Consider the following 16121-nt stretch of genomic DNA (forward strand, 5'->3'; position numbering starts at 1 on the left):
CTTGGTGGACTTCTCATTTGATTCTGCTCCAAATCCCACCAATGCTGACATCACTCAGACCTCCAAAAGGATTCTGCCAATAATGTCAGAGCATTAGGAAAGGGGATGCTGATTGTTCAGTGTCCTCTTGCCAATCAATGTGTATTCTCCTCACATACAATAGAAACTGTTTTCCATCTACTTGGCAATTCTTGAAAAATTATCCTCACGAGTGCAAGATGAAAAACTTTGACGACTGTTTTTTTAAAGAGTGAGCAATGAAGAGAATGAGAAAAAGCTAGAAATATAAAAATAGGTAGCAGGATTTTTAACAGGTATTTTAAAAGAAAAAGGTGTAACCTTGAGAGAACATGTATCTGAGGCACGAATAATGGGAAATAAAACAATGGCTGAAACAATGAAAGCTGTTTATTTTCACTATGGAAGACAAGTAACATTCCAGAAATACTCCTCAAAAATAAGTGAAAGGAAGAAAGGAACTTAAAGTAATTACATTCATTAGGGACAGAGTACTAGAAAATTGTTCAAACTAAAGAGAACAAGTCATCAGGTTCCAACAGACTTTATCCAAGGGTTTTAAAGGAAGCCACTGTTGAGATAACAGGAGCATTGATCGAAAATTAGGAATTTTAACAATTATACCAATCTCCAATTGGAAAATGACAAATTTTTGCATTGGTGAAATGGAGGGAAACAAATAAAACTGGGAACTACAGACCAGGTAACATGACATATCATCAGAAAAATGCCAGAATCTATTATAGAACTCACAACAGGGTCCTTAGAAAATGTTAATATAATCAGACTGAGTCAGCATCGTTTTATGAAAAAGAATAGATAATGTTTCAGTAGTTCTGTCAGGTACAACAAAGAATATGGCTAAAGGTATTGTATAGTTCAATTTCCAAAGATCAATGTTAAGGTGTCACCACAAACAATGAACTCATGATATAGGGTATAACATACTGGCACGGAAATAGGATTTATTAAGCTACCAGGAAGCAGAGGTTGATGGCAAGCTGTTGCAAAGGGATCAGTTCTGGGCCTCAGCTTTTTAAAATCTATAATCAAATATTTGGATAAAGGGATCAAAGGTATGGTTGCTACATATGCTGATGACGCAGATAAGCAAGACAGCAAGTTGTGGAGAGAACATAAATAAGTCTGCAACAGGATAAGTTAGGTTGTAGGTTTGCTCGTTGAGCTGGTAGATTTGTTCTCAGATGTTTCATCACCATGTTAGGTAACATAGTCAGTGAGCCACCAATGACGTGGTGGTGTTCTGTCCCGCTTGCTATTTTTCTGTCTTGGTCTGTTGTGGTGGGTGATATCACTTCAGTTCTTTTTCTGAGAGGTTGGTAAATGGGATCCAAACTGTTGTTTGTTAATGAAGTTCTGGTTTGAATGCCAGGCCTCGAGGAATTTCCGCGTGTGTCTTTGTTTAGCCAGTTTTAGGGTGGATGTATTGTCCCAGTCAAACTGGTGTCGCTCAACGTCTGTGTGTATGGATACCAGTGATAGTTGGTCATGTCTTTTGCTGACTAGTTGGTGCTCATGTATCCCGGTGGCTAGTTTCCTGCCTGCCTGTCTACCTGATGTAATGTTTGTTGCAGTCCTTGCAAGGTATTTTTGTATATGATGCTTGTTCTGCTGGTTGTTGGTACTAGATCCTTCAGATTCATCAGGAGCTGTTTCAGTGTGGTGGTTGGCCCATGGGCCAACATGATGCCTAGGGGCCGGAGTGGTCTGTTCGTTATCTCAGAGATGTTTTTAATGTATGGTGGAGTGGCTTGAGTCTCTGGGTGGGTTGTGTCTACTTGTTTAGGTCTGTTGTGTAGGAATTGGCAGATTGCACTTATCCGATAAGTTCCTGAATACTTTGTTTAAGTGTTTTGCCTCGGCATCTTACACTTCCTGGGTGCGGCAGTATGTCGTGGCTTGTTTAAATAATGTCCTGTTGCAGCTCCATTTTTGGGTGTTGGGATAATTGCTCCTGTAGTTTAGTATCAGGCCAGTGTATATGGCTTTCCTGTCGACACTGGTCTGCAACTCTCCATTGGCAGGAACACCAACACTTCATTAACATACTGACGATGTTACCTCGCATAGTGACGAAACGTCTGAGAACAAATCTACCAGCTCAGCGGGCAAACTTACAATCTGATCCACAACCTCAGCTACAAATCTTCTCTAGAATCACAGGATAGGTTAGGTCAATGGGATAAATAAAATGGCCAGGGGAATATGAAATGGGAAAATGTGAACCTGTCCACTTCTGGCAGAAAAGCAGCATATTATTTAAATGGAGAGAAAGTGCAGAATTCTGAGGTAGAGGAATCTGGCTGTCCTAGTATATGAATCACAAATTACTATTTAAGTACACCAAGTGGTTAGGAAATTGTTCCCTTGTGGGAGAGACTACAATTAGGAACACAGTATAAAAGTAAGGTAGAGATGAAAATATATCTGTCCTGTTGGAGGACATGCTGAATTCCCTTTGCCAAAGCAGAGGAGGCAAGATAATTGAATATATCTTTTTCTGATTGGGTTAGACAGCTTTGTTATAGGAGTGGACAGGAAAGTAGAGAAGTTCACAAACAAATCAGCCATGTTTTGATCAAAAGACAGTGCAGGTTTGTGTGGTCAAAAAGCTATCTTGCTTCCAATTCATATGTTTGTTTGTCTGTGAATATGATTGTAACACACTGTCTTAACTTATATCAACAAAATTTATGCATTCACAGGAATAAAACAAAAATCTTCTGATCTACATAGCTTAGCTACATACTGCTTTGACCAACCTAGACACCAAGAGAGCTGAAGCAAAAGACTTTCCTTTTATGATAAATTCTATCTTATAGTTTTTTATGGATCAACTTAGTGGATCCTCCATTTGCTTTTGCAATCACTAAATGGTGACAGATATGGTAAGAAGCCATTGTTTCTGTTCTACTCTGGGCACTGTGAGTACAGTCAGTCAATCTTGCAAGAGGAAGGAGGAGGAGGAGGAATGTACCCAGGCTGTTCCCAGTGCTGGCACTTGTCCAAACCAGCAGGCTTTTCACAAAACTAAGAACATTCTTCAGAGTGATCTCTGCTCTAGAATTAAACAATGACTGAAATGTTGCAGAATGCAAAATGATTTTTTGTAAAACAGTTCCACCTACAAATCATTTTCTTGCAGACCAGTTGCTCTGGATGAGTCAATAAGGGCACAAAAGAGAGTTTGCACAGGCCAAAGGCAAATTACCATGAAACGCCCAATTGAAATATTTACTAAGCATTTGGAATTAGATGTCAGCAGTCTAGACATGTTTAACCCCGTAGGGTATACTGCTGGTGATTTTCTGATTCTCCTTTTTTCAGTTCCAAAGAAAACACAGTCTGTTAAACATTTTGCATGCCTCCACCTGTCCCCTCCAATGTTCCCCTTCCTTGTGAAGGTAGAGACTCCTTTGGGAGCTCAAATTCAAATAAATCCTCTTCGGTACTGTCAAGCAGCCATTTCTCTTGTGCTGACAGGAAATGTAATTTCTGTGAAATGGACTGTTACTGTCAAGTTCAATCCTGCCCTAATTGACATGTAGCAGGTAATACATCACAGGTGCTGGAATCTCGAAGATCTTTGCCTTCATAACTCAGTTAAGCTAATTTCATAGGATGCAACACAGAATTTAGCACAAATCTGTCACAAACTCAATTCCCTAGTGACTGACCCATCTCTTTCTCTCTCCCTGGGAACTCTCTGAAGATGAACTGAACAGTACCCAAGCTTGGTGTTAGCTGTCTGCAAGGGGAGTTTTTGGCACATATCAAGGCCATCACTAAGACCACACCAGACAGAACACCTTCTGAATCCACCAGACCCAAATTCATCTACCAACAAAACCCTTTCGCATGCTTTTTGACCTCTAGACTTCTAACAAACTGCTGTCACCATCCAACAATCCATCTATAATACTTAGTCATCCAACAAGTTCTGCTAACCAAGTTCTTACTTGCACTTAGTCTTGATCATCCATTACCCCTGTACTTAATCACCTATTCTGGCTCTTGGTCAAACAGCTTTTGCATTTTAAAATTCTGCTTATCTACAACCTGACCAGGCATCTGTACCAGGGCAGATGACTTGCGAATTTTGTCAAATTGTGCTGCATAACTCCTTTGGCACCTAGGGATGTTTTATCACATTAAAATGCCAAAAGACATTTTGTATAAAACAAGGTTTTGATGTTGAATTATGCTGCAAGTAAAATATGTAAAAGGAATCATTACCCAAAAACCAGACTTGCCAAAATAACAAAAAACAAATTTCCCAGAGTGACCCATGAGTGAGGACTTTTTTTTAAAAAGATGGTGAGGTACCTGCTCCTGAAATCTTTTCAGTTTCCTCATGAAAAAGGCACATAAACCTGAAACATACCAGGTGTCAGCTCAGTTCCAGTAAGTCTGTGACACAAGGAGGAAAAACAACTTGCACTTCCAGAACCTCCCCAAGCACAAAACATCCAGACAAACTTTACTGACAATGATGTTTTGTTGTGAAATGCAGTCACCTGAATAATGTAAGAAAACTGGCAACAAATGTGCACACAGTAAGCTGCCACAAACAGAACTGTGACAATGATCTAATTTTTTTTTCTATATATTGTAAACAATGAAAGGATTAGCTCTCTTCCTTAAAAGTGCCCAGTGGGATTGTTACATCCACCTAAGAGATTAGATCACCCCCTGGTTTAACAGCTCTTCTGAAAGACAGCATCTCCAACAGGACAGCTCCAAATTACACAACTGTCTGCCTTGATTTCGTGTTGGAGTCCGAGAGAGAGATTTGAATTCTCAACCTAACACTGGTGGAGACAGCACTATCAATGAAACCAGTTGGACTTAAAGTAATGGACATCCATAGCCAGCAATAAAGTCAGCTGATTCTGCAGAGGAAGAAGAGAGAAATCAGTTTGTAAAAAACAAAACAAAACTTGAGCTTTCTTTCAATAATCAAGTTCATTGCTGTAAGTGTTGAAGCAAGTGAAATATTGCAATTAATTGCTTTGGGGCTGAGCTGAAATTGACTCTTCTTTCAAAATCTCCCAGCATGATTTACTGAGAATACTGCATGTGTTCAAAGGAACTGGAATTAATCACAGTAGCTTATCTCTAATGCACACAAGAGCCAGAAAAAGCATATGCTTCCAAATATTTTAATAGCAAATGCATCCATCTCACACTCCAGCTCAGAGGCTTTAGAAGCAAGGAGGTGAACTCTAATTGTGCAATTAGCTCAGCATTGTGAAATAAACAACTGCCCCTGCTATTTTCTGAGACTATTTTGAGATTGACCTGAAGTGCTTTTCACCAGCATCTCCAGAGGCAGCTGCATTATAAACAATGCAGTTGCTGGCAGAGACTATTACATCTAAAACAAGCAATGAGCAACCACGTTACTCAGGCTAGAAACAGAGTTCTATTACTAGCCTATCCAAAAGCTTTCCAAAACAGTCTGAGATCCAGTCATCAGCAATGGATGATTTTGTTCCCCTTAATTTGCATGAACATTGTTACCCTGAGAAACCAACTATTTAATACCAGAGTGATCAAACTTGATACCTTTTTTAATGATGGAAGGAGCACTCAGGCCTACACATTTCAGGTAATTAAATCATTTCAGTTTCTTTCCCTGCATGGATATAAGTTTTCTGATGAGAAATTCACAATAAAAAAGGATACAGCCAATTCAGTACCAACATCAGTGGCCCAAATACTGTAGAATGGGTTGGTCAGTTGTACACCCCTGTAAGAGGATTACAAAAGCTTGAGAACAAGTCTTTGAGGAGAAAAAAAATCTGTACCTGAAACATAACATTTAAATGTAAAGAAAAAACATGCTTGGTACTGTTTAGTTTTAATATGCAGCTTGGGGAAAGGTTATACAACGCTGTTAGAATGTTTGCTCCTAACTCGTCAGGACAGGGAGAGAGACACACAGACACATGCACAGAGAAAGAGCAAACAATGTGGAGTGAACAAACACACGACACCAAGGCAAAGCAAGCAGTCGCAAGAGATTGAGAGAGGTTATACCATAGCAAAAAAAAAAATCTAACAGTCTAATTCTGGTGGCTAAATGCAACAAAGGCTGGGTTAGATATCCAATTACATAGCAATGTGTCTTGGCTGTTGGTTTCTCAGTGTTGCCAGAAGAAAGCAGTGCTCACAGATCAAGGAATACAATACTCCTGATGGATTCCACGTCAATCAATGCTCTTGCGAAATATCATATTTTCAGGCTGTTTCCTCACTGCTCAGTTGTACAGACCTTCCTTAACACTCAGGAAGGTTGGTGAACAGCAAACAACAGAGATTTTCCTAACAGGTGGTACATATTAGCTTGCACATCCCTGACACTTTCCCAGTCACCACGAGTGCTAACTGTACGGGTAAATGAAATGGGCTACAGAATCTTGAGAAATATGCTAAAGTGCATTGTGAAATGTCCTGAATCTTTAGTTCCTACTTCTTTATCTATCCAAAATTAGCAAGATTTACATCTCATGGAGTGATTAAATTTACAAAAATCAACACTAGGTATTTCATTCTATCAACTCTGTCCAATCAGTAATGATACACATACTGTGCCAAGAGAGTGAGAGCTGTCATAAAACCCTTGTCTGTGGTTAGATTAAGCTGAACCACTCACTGAAATGTGTAACAAATAGTTACCTCTCACAAAGGTCAAAAATGAAGAGGCAGAAGGAACCAAAACCAATCGGCACAATTTGCTTCAGGTAAACAGACAGTCGATTCCGCTCATTCTGATCCTAGGGACAGAACCACAATGCAATGACAGTATACATGAACAAGAACTTAATCCGATTACTGAAATAAAAAAAAAACAAGTCTCTTAGCAAGAAATAGAATTTCCCCAATAGTCCAGAGTAACATTATGTCAAGAAGCCCATTAGATTTTGGGTTTAATTTCCAAGCTGCACTGTGTATACAAACTCTGTTGGGATATCTATAGCCCAGTGCTGCAGAAGGGTTACATCTGAAACGTGACTTCTCCACCTCCTGATGCTGCCTGGCTTGCTGTGTTCTTCTAGCTTCCTGCCTGTCTACTTTGGATTCCAGCATCTACAGTTTTGTTTATCTCTAACCAGGAATATCTACAATTGGCATTCTAATTTATCCTGGGGTTAGGGAATTTAAAATAAAAAAGTTAGCCACTGAATTACATTCTCTTGGATATTTGCATACAGCATATGTTTCAATGAACAAATAATCTGTTAATGTTTGGGGTCAGCACTGAAATTAACTATTTGGGCCAGGCATCAACAGGCTCTTGATACCTACAGAATGGTAACATCACAGGTTGAGTCTTTTTAAATAAAAAAAAGTTTAAAAAAACCACTGCTCCCCAATCTCTAGCCCCATAATCCCATCTCCCTGGTACTACATTTCAAATTGTCTCACAAAGCTGTTTAGTCTGCCTTTGTCTAACGCTACCATGGGATGCTAAACATTAAGGGGCAGGATAAAAAATTAAGCAATTGTTATTAACAGCACAACATCATTTACAAAATAAGAACAGACTGGAGTTGCAAAACTCTGGATGCAGTGTCACTGTGAAAATGAACATCTTTTAAAATGTAACGATTCTTGGACTTTGATTATTTTAAATTGCATATACATGCCTGCATGATCCAAAATCAAGAGTATGAATCTTGCAGTAGTGAGACAGTCTGATACCAAAGGACAAACAGATGAATATTAAAATGGTACATTTATGCTCAAGTTAATGGAGGTTTGTTATGCTGGCATTTAGAACATGCACCACGCACTGTAAGTTCATATATAGCAGATAAGTTTTGAGTGAAACTTTCTCTCCTTCATCCAACAATGCACTTAATAACTAACCTTATTAATTTCATTGAAACATCTGTGCTCTTCAATATGGTCAACATACAGGCCAAATCAAAGGACAGTTTTACAGAGTAATAGTGTGAAATGTCAGTCTAAAAGCATCGTCCTACAGCAACATAACTCCATCTATGCATTTGCCCAGCAGTGACATTTTAGGGAACCAAGAAGGAAAAATACAGGGAAAGAGGACACAGTGGAAAAAGGAGGAAGCTGTTGATTTTGTTATTGATAAAGTTTAATTTTTCTCCCATAAAAGTAATAGTAATAATGCACTGCAGACAGTGCACTGAAGTGCCATATTGTATTTAAGAACCTATTTATTAGATAATACTGTGCGCAGTTAGTAAAGCCCAGCAGCCTTTCATTCTAATAAATTGTAGACTTCATCCATTGCTTTTGAGTCAATTATTACAAAATATCGATTTTGCTGTATGCTCAGATGGGAGAGAGGCTCTAAAAATTTCATTCTACAAGTCTGTCACCAAGAAACAAATCTAAAATGGAGACAAAAGATAACAGCCGAGCAATCCTAATAAAGATTTCAAAGATCAGAGAGGAGGAGCTTGCCTATTAACTCAACCTCAAGATTGACAATTCCTTTTAGCAACATTATAACACTACACACAGTAAGTAAACACAGCATTAGTTATAACCAAAATTCATTAACTTCAAACATCCACTGTGACCAAGAAGAACAGTAAACAATGCCTCTCATCCTCAGCAATTGTTTATGCACACCTTCTTATAGTTTGTTTTGGCACTGAAGAACACCAATACTTTCATAGGTTGTCATTATTTGACAAGAACTTGTCCCTCTCAGCTTTTGACTTCCAAGTGCAAGTTGATGTTCTTTATCCAATAAAGTCAAAGAATTACAAGCTCATTTGATCTACTCCCTTAATCAAGGACTAGCTTATACAATCATCATTTATACTGGCTCCAACTGCAGCCCAATTCCATAAGTTTCTCTGGCAAAATCTACGGATTTCCCAAAGTGAATGGGTGACTTATTTTGACACATCTTGAGATATTAATAGGTTCAGTAAGTGGGTAAAAGGTTGGCAAATGGAGTATAATGTGGGAAAATGAAAGCTTCATTTAGGAAGGGAGAACAAATGAGCAGAGTATTATTTAAATGGAGAAAAGCTGCAATACAAAGCAACTTGGAGATACTTGTGCACAGGACACAAAGTTAACAGGCTCAGCTGATAATCAGGAAGGCTAATGCAACATTGGTCCTCATTTCAAGAGGATTGGAGTGTACTAGAAGTCTTACTGGAACTATACAAGGTACTGGTTAGACCACATCTGGAGCAGTTTTGGTCCCCTTAAGGAAAGATCTCATTTCATTGGAGGCAGTTCAGAGAAGGTTCAGTGGGAAGCTCTTGGGTATTCAGGGATTACCTTATGAGGAAAAGTTAAACGTGTTGGGACTCTACTCACTGGAGTGTAGAAGAACAAGAGGTGATTTCATTGAAACCTGTAAGATTCTTATGGGACTTGACAAGGTAAATGCTGAGAGAATGTTTCCCCTCATGAGACAATCCAGGACCAGAGGGCATAGTCTCAGAATAAAGTGTGCCAGTTTAAGATTGCGATGAGGAGAAATTTCTTCTGACGGTTGAGTATCTTTGGAAGTACTTGTTTCAGAGAATTGTAGGGGTGGCAGAGTCCTTGTGTATTTTTAAGGCTGAGATAGATAGATAGATTCTTGATCAGTAGAGAAGTCAAGAGTTACTTGGAAAAGGCCGGAAAGTGGATGTGAGGAACATCAGTTAAGCCATGATTGTACTGAATGATGGAGCAGGTGCAAGGGGCTGAAAGATCTACTCCTGTTCCTATTTCTTACGGTCCTATGGGCCAGAAGCATCCAGGACAATCTTCGTTTACTGTCTCTGTTCAAAATGGCATAACTACATTCCACAAATTTCTCACTTCCAAGTTTTCAAATTCAATGTGAAAATACCTCCCCTTGGGTAAACATGTATCTTAATCAGTCAGTCTTCATTTGAATTTGAGATAAAAATAAATAACTTGGCAACATTTGAAGCTGAGTAGGTGTGCTTCACAGAAAACTAACCATAAGGTGCTCCCCACAGAAGATAATCCAAAATGACAGCAACATTGCATAGAAGATCCCCTGTCGAATGTCACCAAACAGCAGCATCCATGTCCAGTCAAATCCAATGGAAAACCATTCCACTGGGATATTTATAAAGGTCATTGAGATTCCAAGTGCAAAGATTACTCTGTAAATAAAATATGAACAACTTTTAAAAATTCTACTTCAATAAAAGCCTTTTACAGCATTGTTTGGAAAGAGCTTGCATAACTATTACAGTAGCTGGATGAGTGTCTGTTTGTATCCTCAAACTAAGAAATGTTTTAATTCCCACCCATTTTTAGAATTTCACTGCAAAAATATCAATGATGCTTGGGGAAACAACAAATCAATTCAGTAGCTTTTGAAAAAAAGTCCTTCCATCACTTATCACAACTTCAAAGCGAAAAAATAATTACGGTCAGATTAAAATCTTGGTGAAAAAAAATTATCTTACTTCATGCCACATTGTACTGAGATAGCAGCACTTTACTCCATTTTTCACATAATGGCATATTAAAAGTGGCATTACTTCAGATGCTTCCAGAGGCACACCCATCAACTGAACTCCTGAAGTAAATATTTTCAACAACTTAATTTTCTAATTACCATTTTTAGAACAATTTCCAGTTATGTGAATACTGAATCCCACTTCTAACACTAACCAATTGCAAATGAGAGCCAAAACAGATGCAAAACACATCTGTTAAGAGTCACAGAGGAAGAGCAAAGTGAATCACAATGAACAACAGTTGGAGGATGACTACAGTAAAACAGCAGCTATGAACAGTCAGCATGAAAAGCAGCAAACTAAACCATTAAAAATAAACACGCTAGTTAGCCATCAGACCTCTCTTAGTACTGGACTTACTTCTCTAAAAGAACAGGGGGCCGAGTCATCATTGTTATACGTCTCCAATACCAGATCATAATAATAAGAATACTTGGAGTCAGGAAAGTTTTCATTGCAAACCAGACCCTTGTGAATCCCCCATTCTGATGGATTCCCTGCAGAAAGAATCAGATTGATAAAGATTAGTTTAAATGGAGCAAAATGATAGGTTGATAAAACACAACATTTTAATTAAGCTTCTCAGAACTTCTCCAGCACTGCATATGGCATTAAATTTAGCATAACACCAACCAGTCAGGCTTGAAACACTCTCAATTCCATTAGTAGATAATGTCACATTATAAGATAAATGCAGGCCATTCAGCCCAATTGGTACATTGCTATGTTTAATGTTCCACACAAGTTTGCTCTCAACTTCACTCCATATGCAGAACTATTCCTTTATCTTTGTATTGTTTATCTTTCTGTGCATTCAGTTAATTTGCCCAAATGATTCCTTATGCTAGCAGGTTTCACAGGCCACCCCCTCTTTGAGTAAAGTGTCTTCTGATTACATTAGAGTTATTAGTGACTATCTCATAGACATATCCTACCCCCTAGCTCCAACAAACCCCAGAAGAGGGATTCTCTCCATTTATCTGTCAAACCCTTTAAGATTATGCAAGACATCAATTAGGTTACCCTTCCCCTTTCGAGAAAAAAAATCCCAGCTTGTTCAATTGGAGATTTCTATCAGATGCCACAGCTTTGACAGAGAAACGATGATGGTTCTTACTGCCTTGTCTCAAAGTTAAGTTATCCAGTGCAATATTGTCCACATTAATCCAATAGCATCAGTCAACCGTCCCACTTATCCTACTCAAAACTCCACTAAAGACCAATATTATCCCTATTAAAAACAAATGGAGCGTAGAAGATGCTCTTTCCCAGCTCCCAAATTCACTTCCTTTTTGTCTGTTTATTTTGAAGTTTAACAACTGTACTACAGGCATGGTAAAGAGAGTTGAATAAGGATTGGTGTGTGAGGAATAGGTAATAATTCACGAAGCACTGCTGCCAGTACCTGGGGCATCTGTTCCATTAGGGAGCCTGTTACCGTAGGAAAGCAAAGCAGCCTGCACTGAAACCTCATTGGGATTGGTGTCTTGGCAAATCATATAACAAGGCTTTAAACTAAATAGTGAGGAAGGATGGGGACTTCAGAGAGAGGGCATTTGGAAAGTTAATAAGAAAGGACAAGGCAAAAGTGCAACTATGCAGCTAATGTTGACCAGAATAGGAAGGGACCAAGTGTATGAACCCAAGTGCAGCAGCAAAAGAAAGGTCAGAGTAAAGAAAATGACAAACAGGACAGAGTTTTATCTGAATAAACAAAGCACACAAGTACAAATAAACGATTGTCTTATGATTTCAGCCATATTTCTGTATTGGCTGAGTTACCAAGGCTGGCAACTAAATAGTCGTGAATATTTGGCATTTCAGATAAGAGAAAAAAGGTGGTGGGGTAGCTGTGTTAATAAATATTTGGACCTTTAAAGAGGTTACTGCTGAAAGTAGTTTACAGACAGGGTTCGTATTGCAAACATTGTGCAAGGTTTCAATCTTCAGATAGATAGATAGAACGTATCAAATTGTTAAACATATCCTCAAGGCTAAATTCATAGGATGTATGTCAAGCAATTTCTTTGAATAATGCATTACAGAACCAACTGGGAAACAAGCAATTTTAGATCAGATAATCTGTAAAAGAGATGGGAGTAGTTAATACAAACTTAAGTTGAAATAGCCTGCTCCGCCATTCAATAAAATCTTGGCTGATCTGGTTGTGGTCTCAACTAGACTTCCCTGAATGCACACCATAACTCTGTTCCTCTGTCTACAGAAAACCTAAAAACAATTAACTATCAGTGTTAACTAACACTACCCACTGAGGAAAGGAATCCCATTCTGACAACCTAAGAATAAAACCTCCTCATTGTTTTAAAAGGGAAGCTTCTTATTTTTAGGACAATATCCTCCAGTTTCATTGCTGACCGACAAACAGAAACATTTTCCTGACATCCATCCTAGTCCACTCAAGATCTTCTGATTCAGTAAGATCACCTCTCATTTTCCTAAATGCCATGTTCCCACTGTGAAATGTTCCTCTGGGCAAAGTGATCATTATATCAGTTTGAAGGCAAAAAGCTGGATCGGAAATCAGTGTTTTGAAGGGATTTACAAAAGTATGGATACAGAGTTGGCTACAGTGGACCAGGGAATAGGTTTAAAAAAGGTAAGACTCTTAATATGCAGACCCTAAAATGAATTTTTCAAAAATCAATATATTGAAGGGAGGAAAGAATGTCTCACCATTGTTGCTTAACTAAGAAAGTTAAGGACAGTATATGTTTAAAAGAAAAACCAGATAGTGCTTCAAAGATGAGAAGAATGGAAACATTTTGGAAGCCAGCAAAGGATAATTAAAAGTATTTGAGAGGGAGAAATTAGAATTAGGTTAAACTGGCAAGAAATAGAAAAAAACACAAGTGTTTCTACTAGTATATTAAAAAGGAGGAGACGAGCTAAAAGTATGTATTTATCCTTTAGATAAGACTGGGGAACTAACAAAGAGAAAACAAGGCAATGAGCAAATATTGTGTGCTTATTCGATGAAGATACAAGAAGCATGCCAAGAATGATGAGAAAAAAAAAGATCAAGGGACAAAAGGGAAAGTAAAACTTAAAGCAATCACAAGAGTAATAATACTACAGATAACTGATGGAACCGAAAGCTGACAAGCCTCCTGGATCAGTTATGTATCCAAGAGTATTAGAAAAGAAGTGCTAGCAGAGAAAAAGGCTGCAAAATTCTCTGTAGTCTGGAAAGATCCCTGTGGATCAGAAAATGAAAATCTAACATTATTTGGGAAAGTCATGGAGATGTACAGCATAGAATGTACAGCATAACTAATCCTTGCTAACCAGATATCCTAAATTGATGTAGTCCCATTTTCCAGCATTTAGCTTACATCCCTCTAAATCCTTCCTATTCATGTATCCATCCAGAAACATTTTAAAGTTTTTAACTGTACCCATTTCTACCACTTCCTCTGGCAGCTTGTTCCACACATGCACCACTGTCTGCATGAAAAAGTGCTGTTTAGACCCCTATTAAATCTTTCCACTTTCACCTTAACTTATCCCCTCTAGTCTTGGACCCCCAGACCATGTGGAAAACCTTGGACAATCACCCAATCATGCTCCTCATGATTTTATAAACTTGTATAAGATCACCCCTCAGCCTTTGACGCTCTATGGAAAATAACTCCAACCTATTCAGCCTCTCCCCATAGCTCAAACCCTTTAACTCTGGCAACATCCCCACAAATCCTTTCTGAACCCTTCTGTACAAGAAAGGAGAGAGACCAAAAGCCATTACAGACCAATTATCCTAACATCCAACAGTAGGGAAGTGCTAGAATGCATTATTAATTGCATGTTATTGAATAATAGGCAGGTTTGAGGGGCCAAATAGCTTACTCATGCTCCTAATTAAATATTTTTTGGTACTGGCAGCCTTCATGCAATGCACGAAGCTATTCTACAAGTGTGCGCGTCACAGTCTATCCAAACACACACCTCACTGACATACAAACCACAAATTCATTATATTGACTACGGTACGGATGACTGAATACCAAGACAGAATAGTAATGATATCAATGACATTACCACCAGCCTGAGATCCTTGTGCTTTCCAATTTTCATGTTGATATTCTTCTTCTCATTGACAGGAAGTCGAATGTTAATCAAGTAATATTTGTGTGCCACACTCCCCAACTCCATGAAGGGAAGCAGATCACAATCATACAGTTGACCCTGACTGTCATGATGCTGTTCAAGACAAGAAATAATAGAATGATACAAAATTAGAATTTATTATGCTGCACATCAAAGTAACTGTCTAACAGAAGATTAGAATTATTCCTGCCTCGCCTCATCGTATCAACTGGTGCTACGAGAAAGTTTCACGGACGTTAAAAAGAGCACTCTTCATTTGTGAAACTGATATAAAACTTCAGTAGAAGAAATTAAGAACAATGCTGACCCAACCCAAATCCACATGATTTAGGAGCAAGAATCCTGGTTTTAATTTTATTGATATGCAAGTTGCTATCAAGATTTTCTCTTAAAGTGATCTCAGATTTATGTCAAATTCATTGGCTCTTGTGTATCAACCAAGTGTATTTCAACCTAAGCTTGAAATGGGGTGAGGTGGGGTTTGTGATAAATACTAGAAAGCACTTATCTTTTAAGGCTAATACAAAAATATCATCATAAAACATTAACTGTGATACTTGCCATGGGAAAATAACATTTTCATGAGTCATGAGGATCAAACGTGAAGAGGAGGCACTTGCAACAAACTGGAGGATATATGCGAGGTGCTTGTGAAGTTGCACCCCATGCAGGTCTAAGGACTCAGTAGGCACATCAGTGGACCATTGAGCTATCTGAGATTTCAGAGCCCTGGCCTCAACAGAACATTCAGATCAGTTAATTTTGCAGGGTGGTAACTGGATAAAAGCATGAATAGAAACTTTGGCTGAGTTTTGCCTACATTTAGCTGTCTGTGTGACTGTTAATTGTATTGCCTAACTGTCATTCTAACTAAGAACAACTCACTCAGGTCAGATCAAGACCTGGAATTCATTAATCTCATAGCCATTAACTTCAGTGGGGTATTGCATAACTGGTTCATAAATGGAATGCAATACATAATTTCATTTGTAGACTGATTAACAATAATGACACAGGTCAAATAATGGAGAACTTTAAACGATAGATCTTCTATGCATACAGTATTAGAGACACACTGGAGAAATAAACTATTACATACCTTTGGAGATGAGAAGTTACAATTCAGTTTCCGGCTCTCAAATGAATGGGCCATCTCTGTCCATTCACTAAAGCGGTCATCACGATAGCCAAGCGAAACATCCAGTGTCACCACAGCTCCCTCGCCTGAAGACAAAAAAAAATTTCAATTTTAATACTTAGTTAATTTTGGAAATAAATCCTTCTCTACATACAATGAAGCAACTATGACATAGCGACAACAAAATGCAGGGGCAAATGTATTTTCTGGAATGCACTTGCCAACTAAATAGCAGTATGTATAATTCCACCAGTGACTGCCTACACAAAACCTGTAATTAGGATTTTTGTCTCAAGGCACCAGTGTTGGCTGAAGTTTGCTTGCAT

General features: G+C 38.4%; 1 protein-coding gene across 4 annotated transcripts in view; it reads right to left on the reverse strand.

The window, feature by feature from the left end:
* Window positions 1–16121, reverse strand: part of wls (Wnt ligand secretion mediator) — a 79159-nt gene that overhangs the window by 31345 nt on the left and 31693 nt on the right. For all 4 annotated transcript variants that reach the window (XM_072574122.1, XM_072574123.1, XM_072574121.1 and 1 more), the window contains exons 3-8: window positions 15757–15881; window positions 14589–14750; window positions 10893–11029; window positions 10001–10169; window positions 6721–6818; window positions 5728–5791 (exon numbers count right to left, since the gene is read on the reverse strand). In XM_072574122.1, coding sequence (XP_072430223.1) covers window positions 5728–5791; window positions 6721–6818; window positions 10001–10169; window positions 10893–11029; window positions 14589–14750; window positions 15757–15881 — 755 coding nt within the window. The remainder of the gene's footprint in view (window positions 1–5727; window positions 5792–6720; window positions 6819–10000; window positions 10170–10892; window positions 11030–14588; window positions 14751–15756; window positions 15882–16121) is intronic.

Source organism: Chiloscyllium punctatum, chromosome 7 (genome assembly GCF_047496795.1).
Source record: "Chiloscyllium punctatum isolate Juve2018m chromosome 7, sChiPun1.3, whole genome shotgun sequence".
Classification (NCBI taxonomy): Eukaryota; Metazoa; Chordata; class Chondrichthyes; order Orectolobiformes; family Hemiscylliidae; genus Chiloscyllium; species Chiloscyllium punctatum.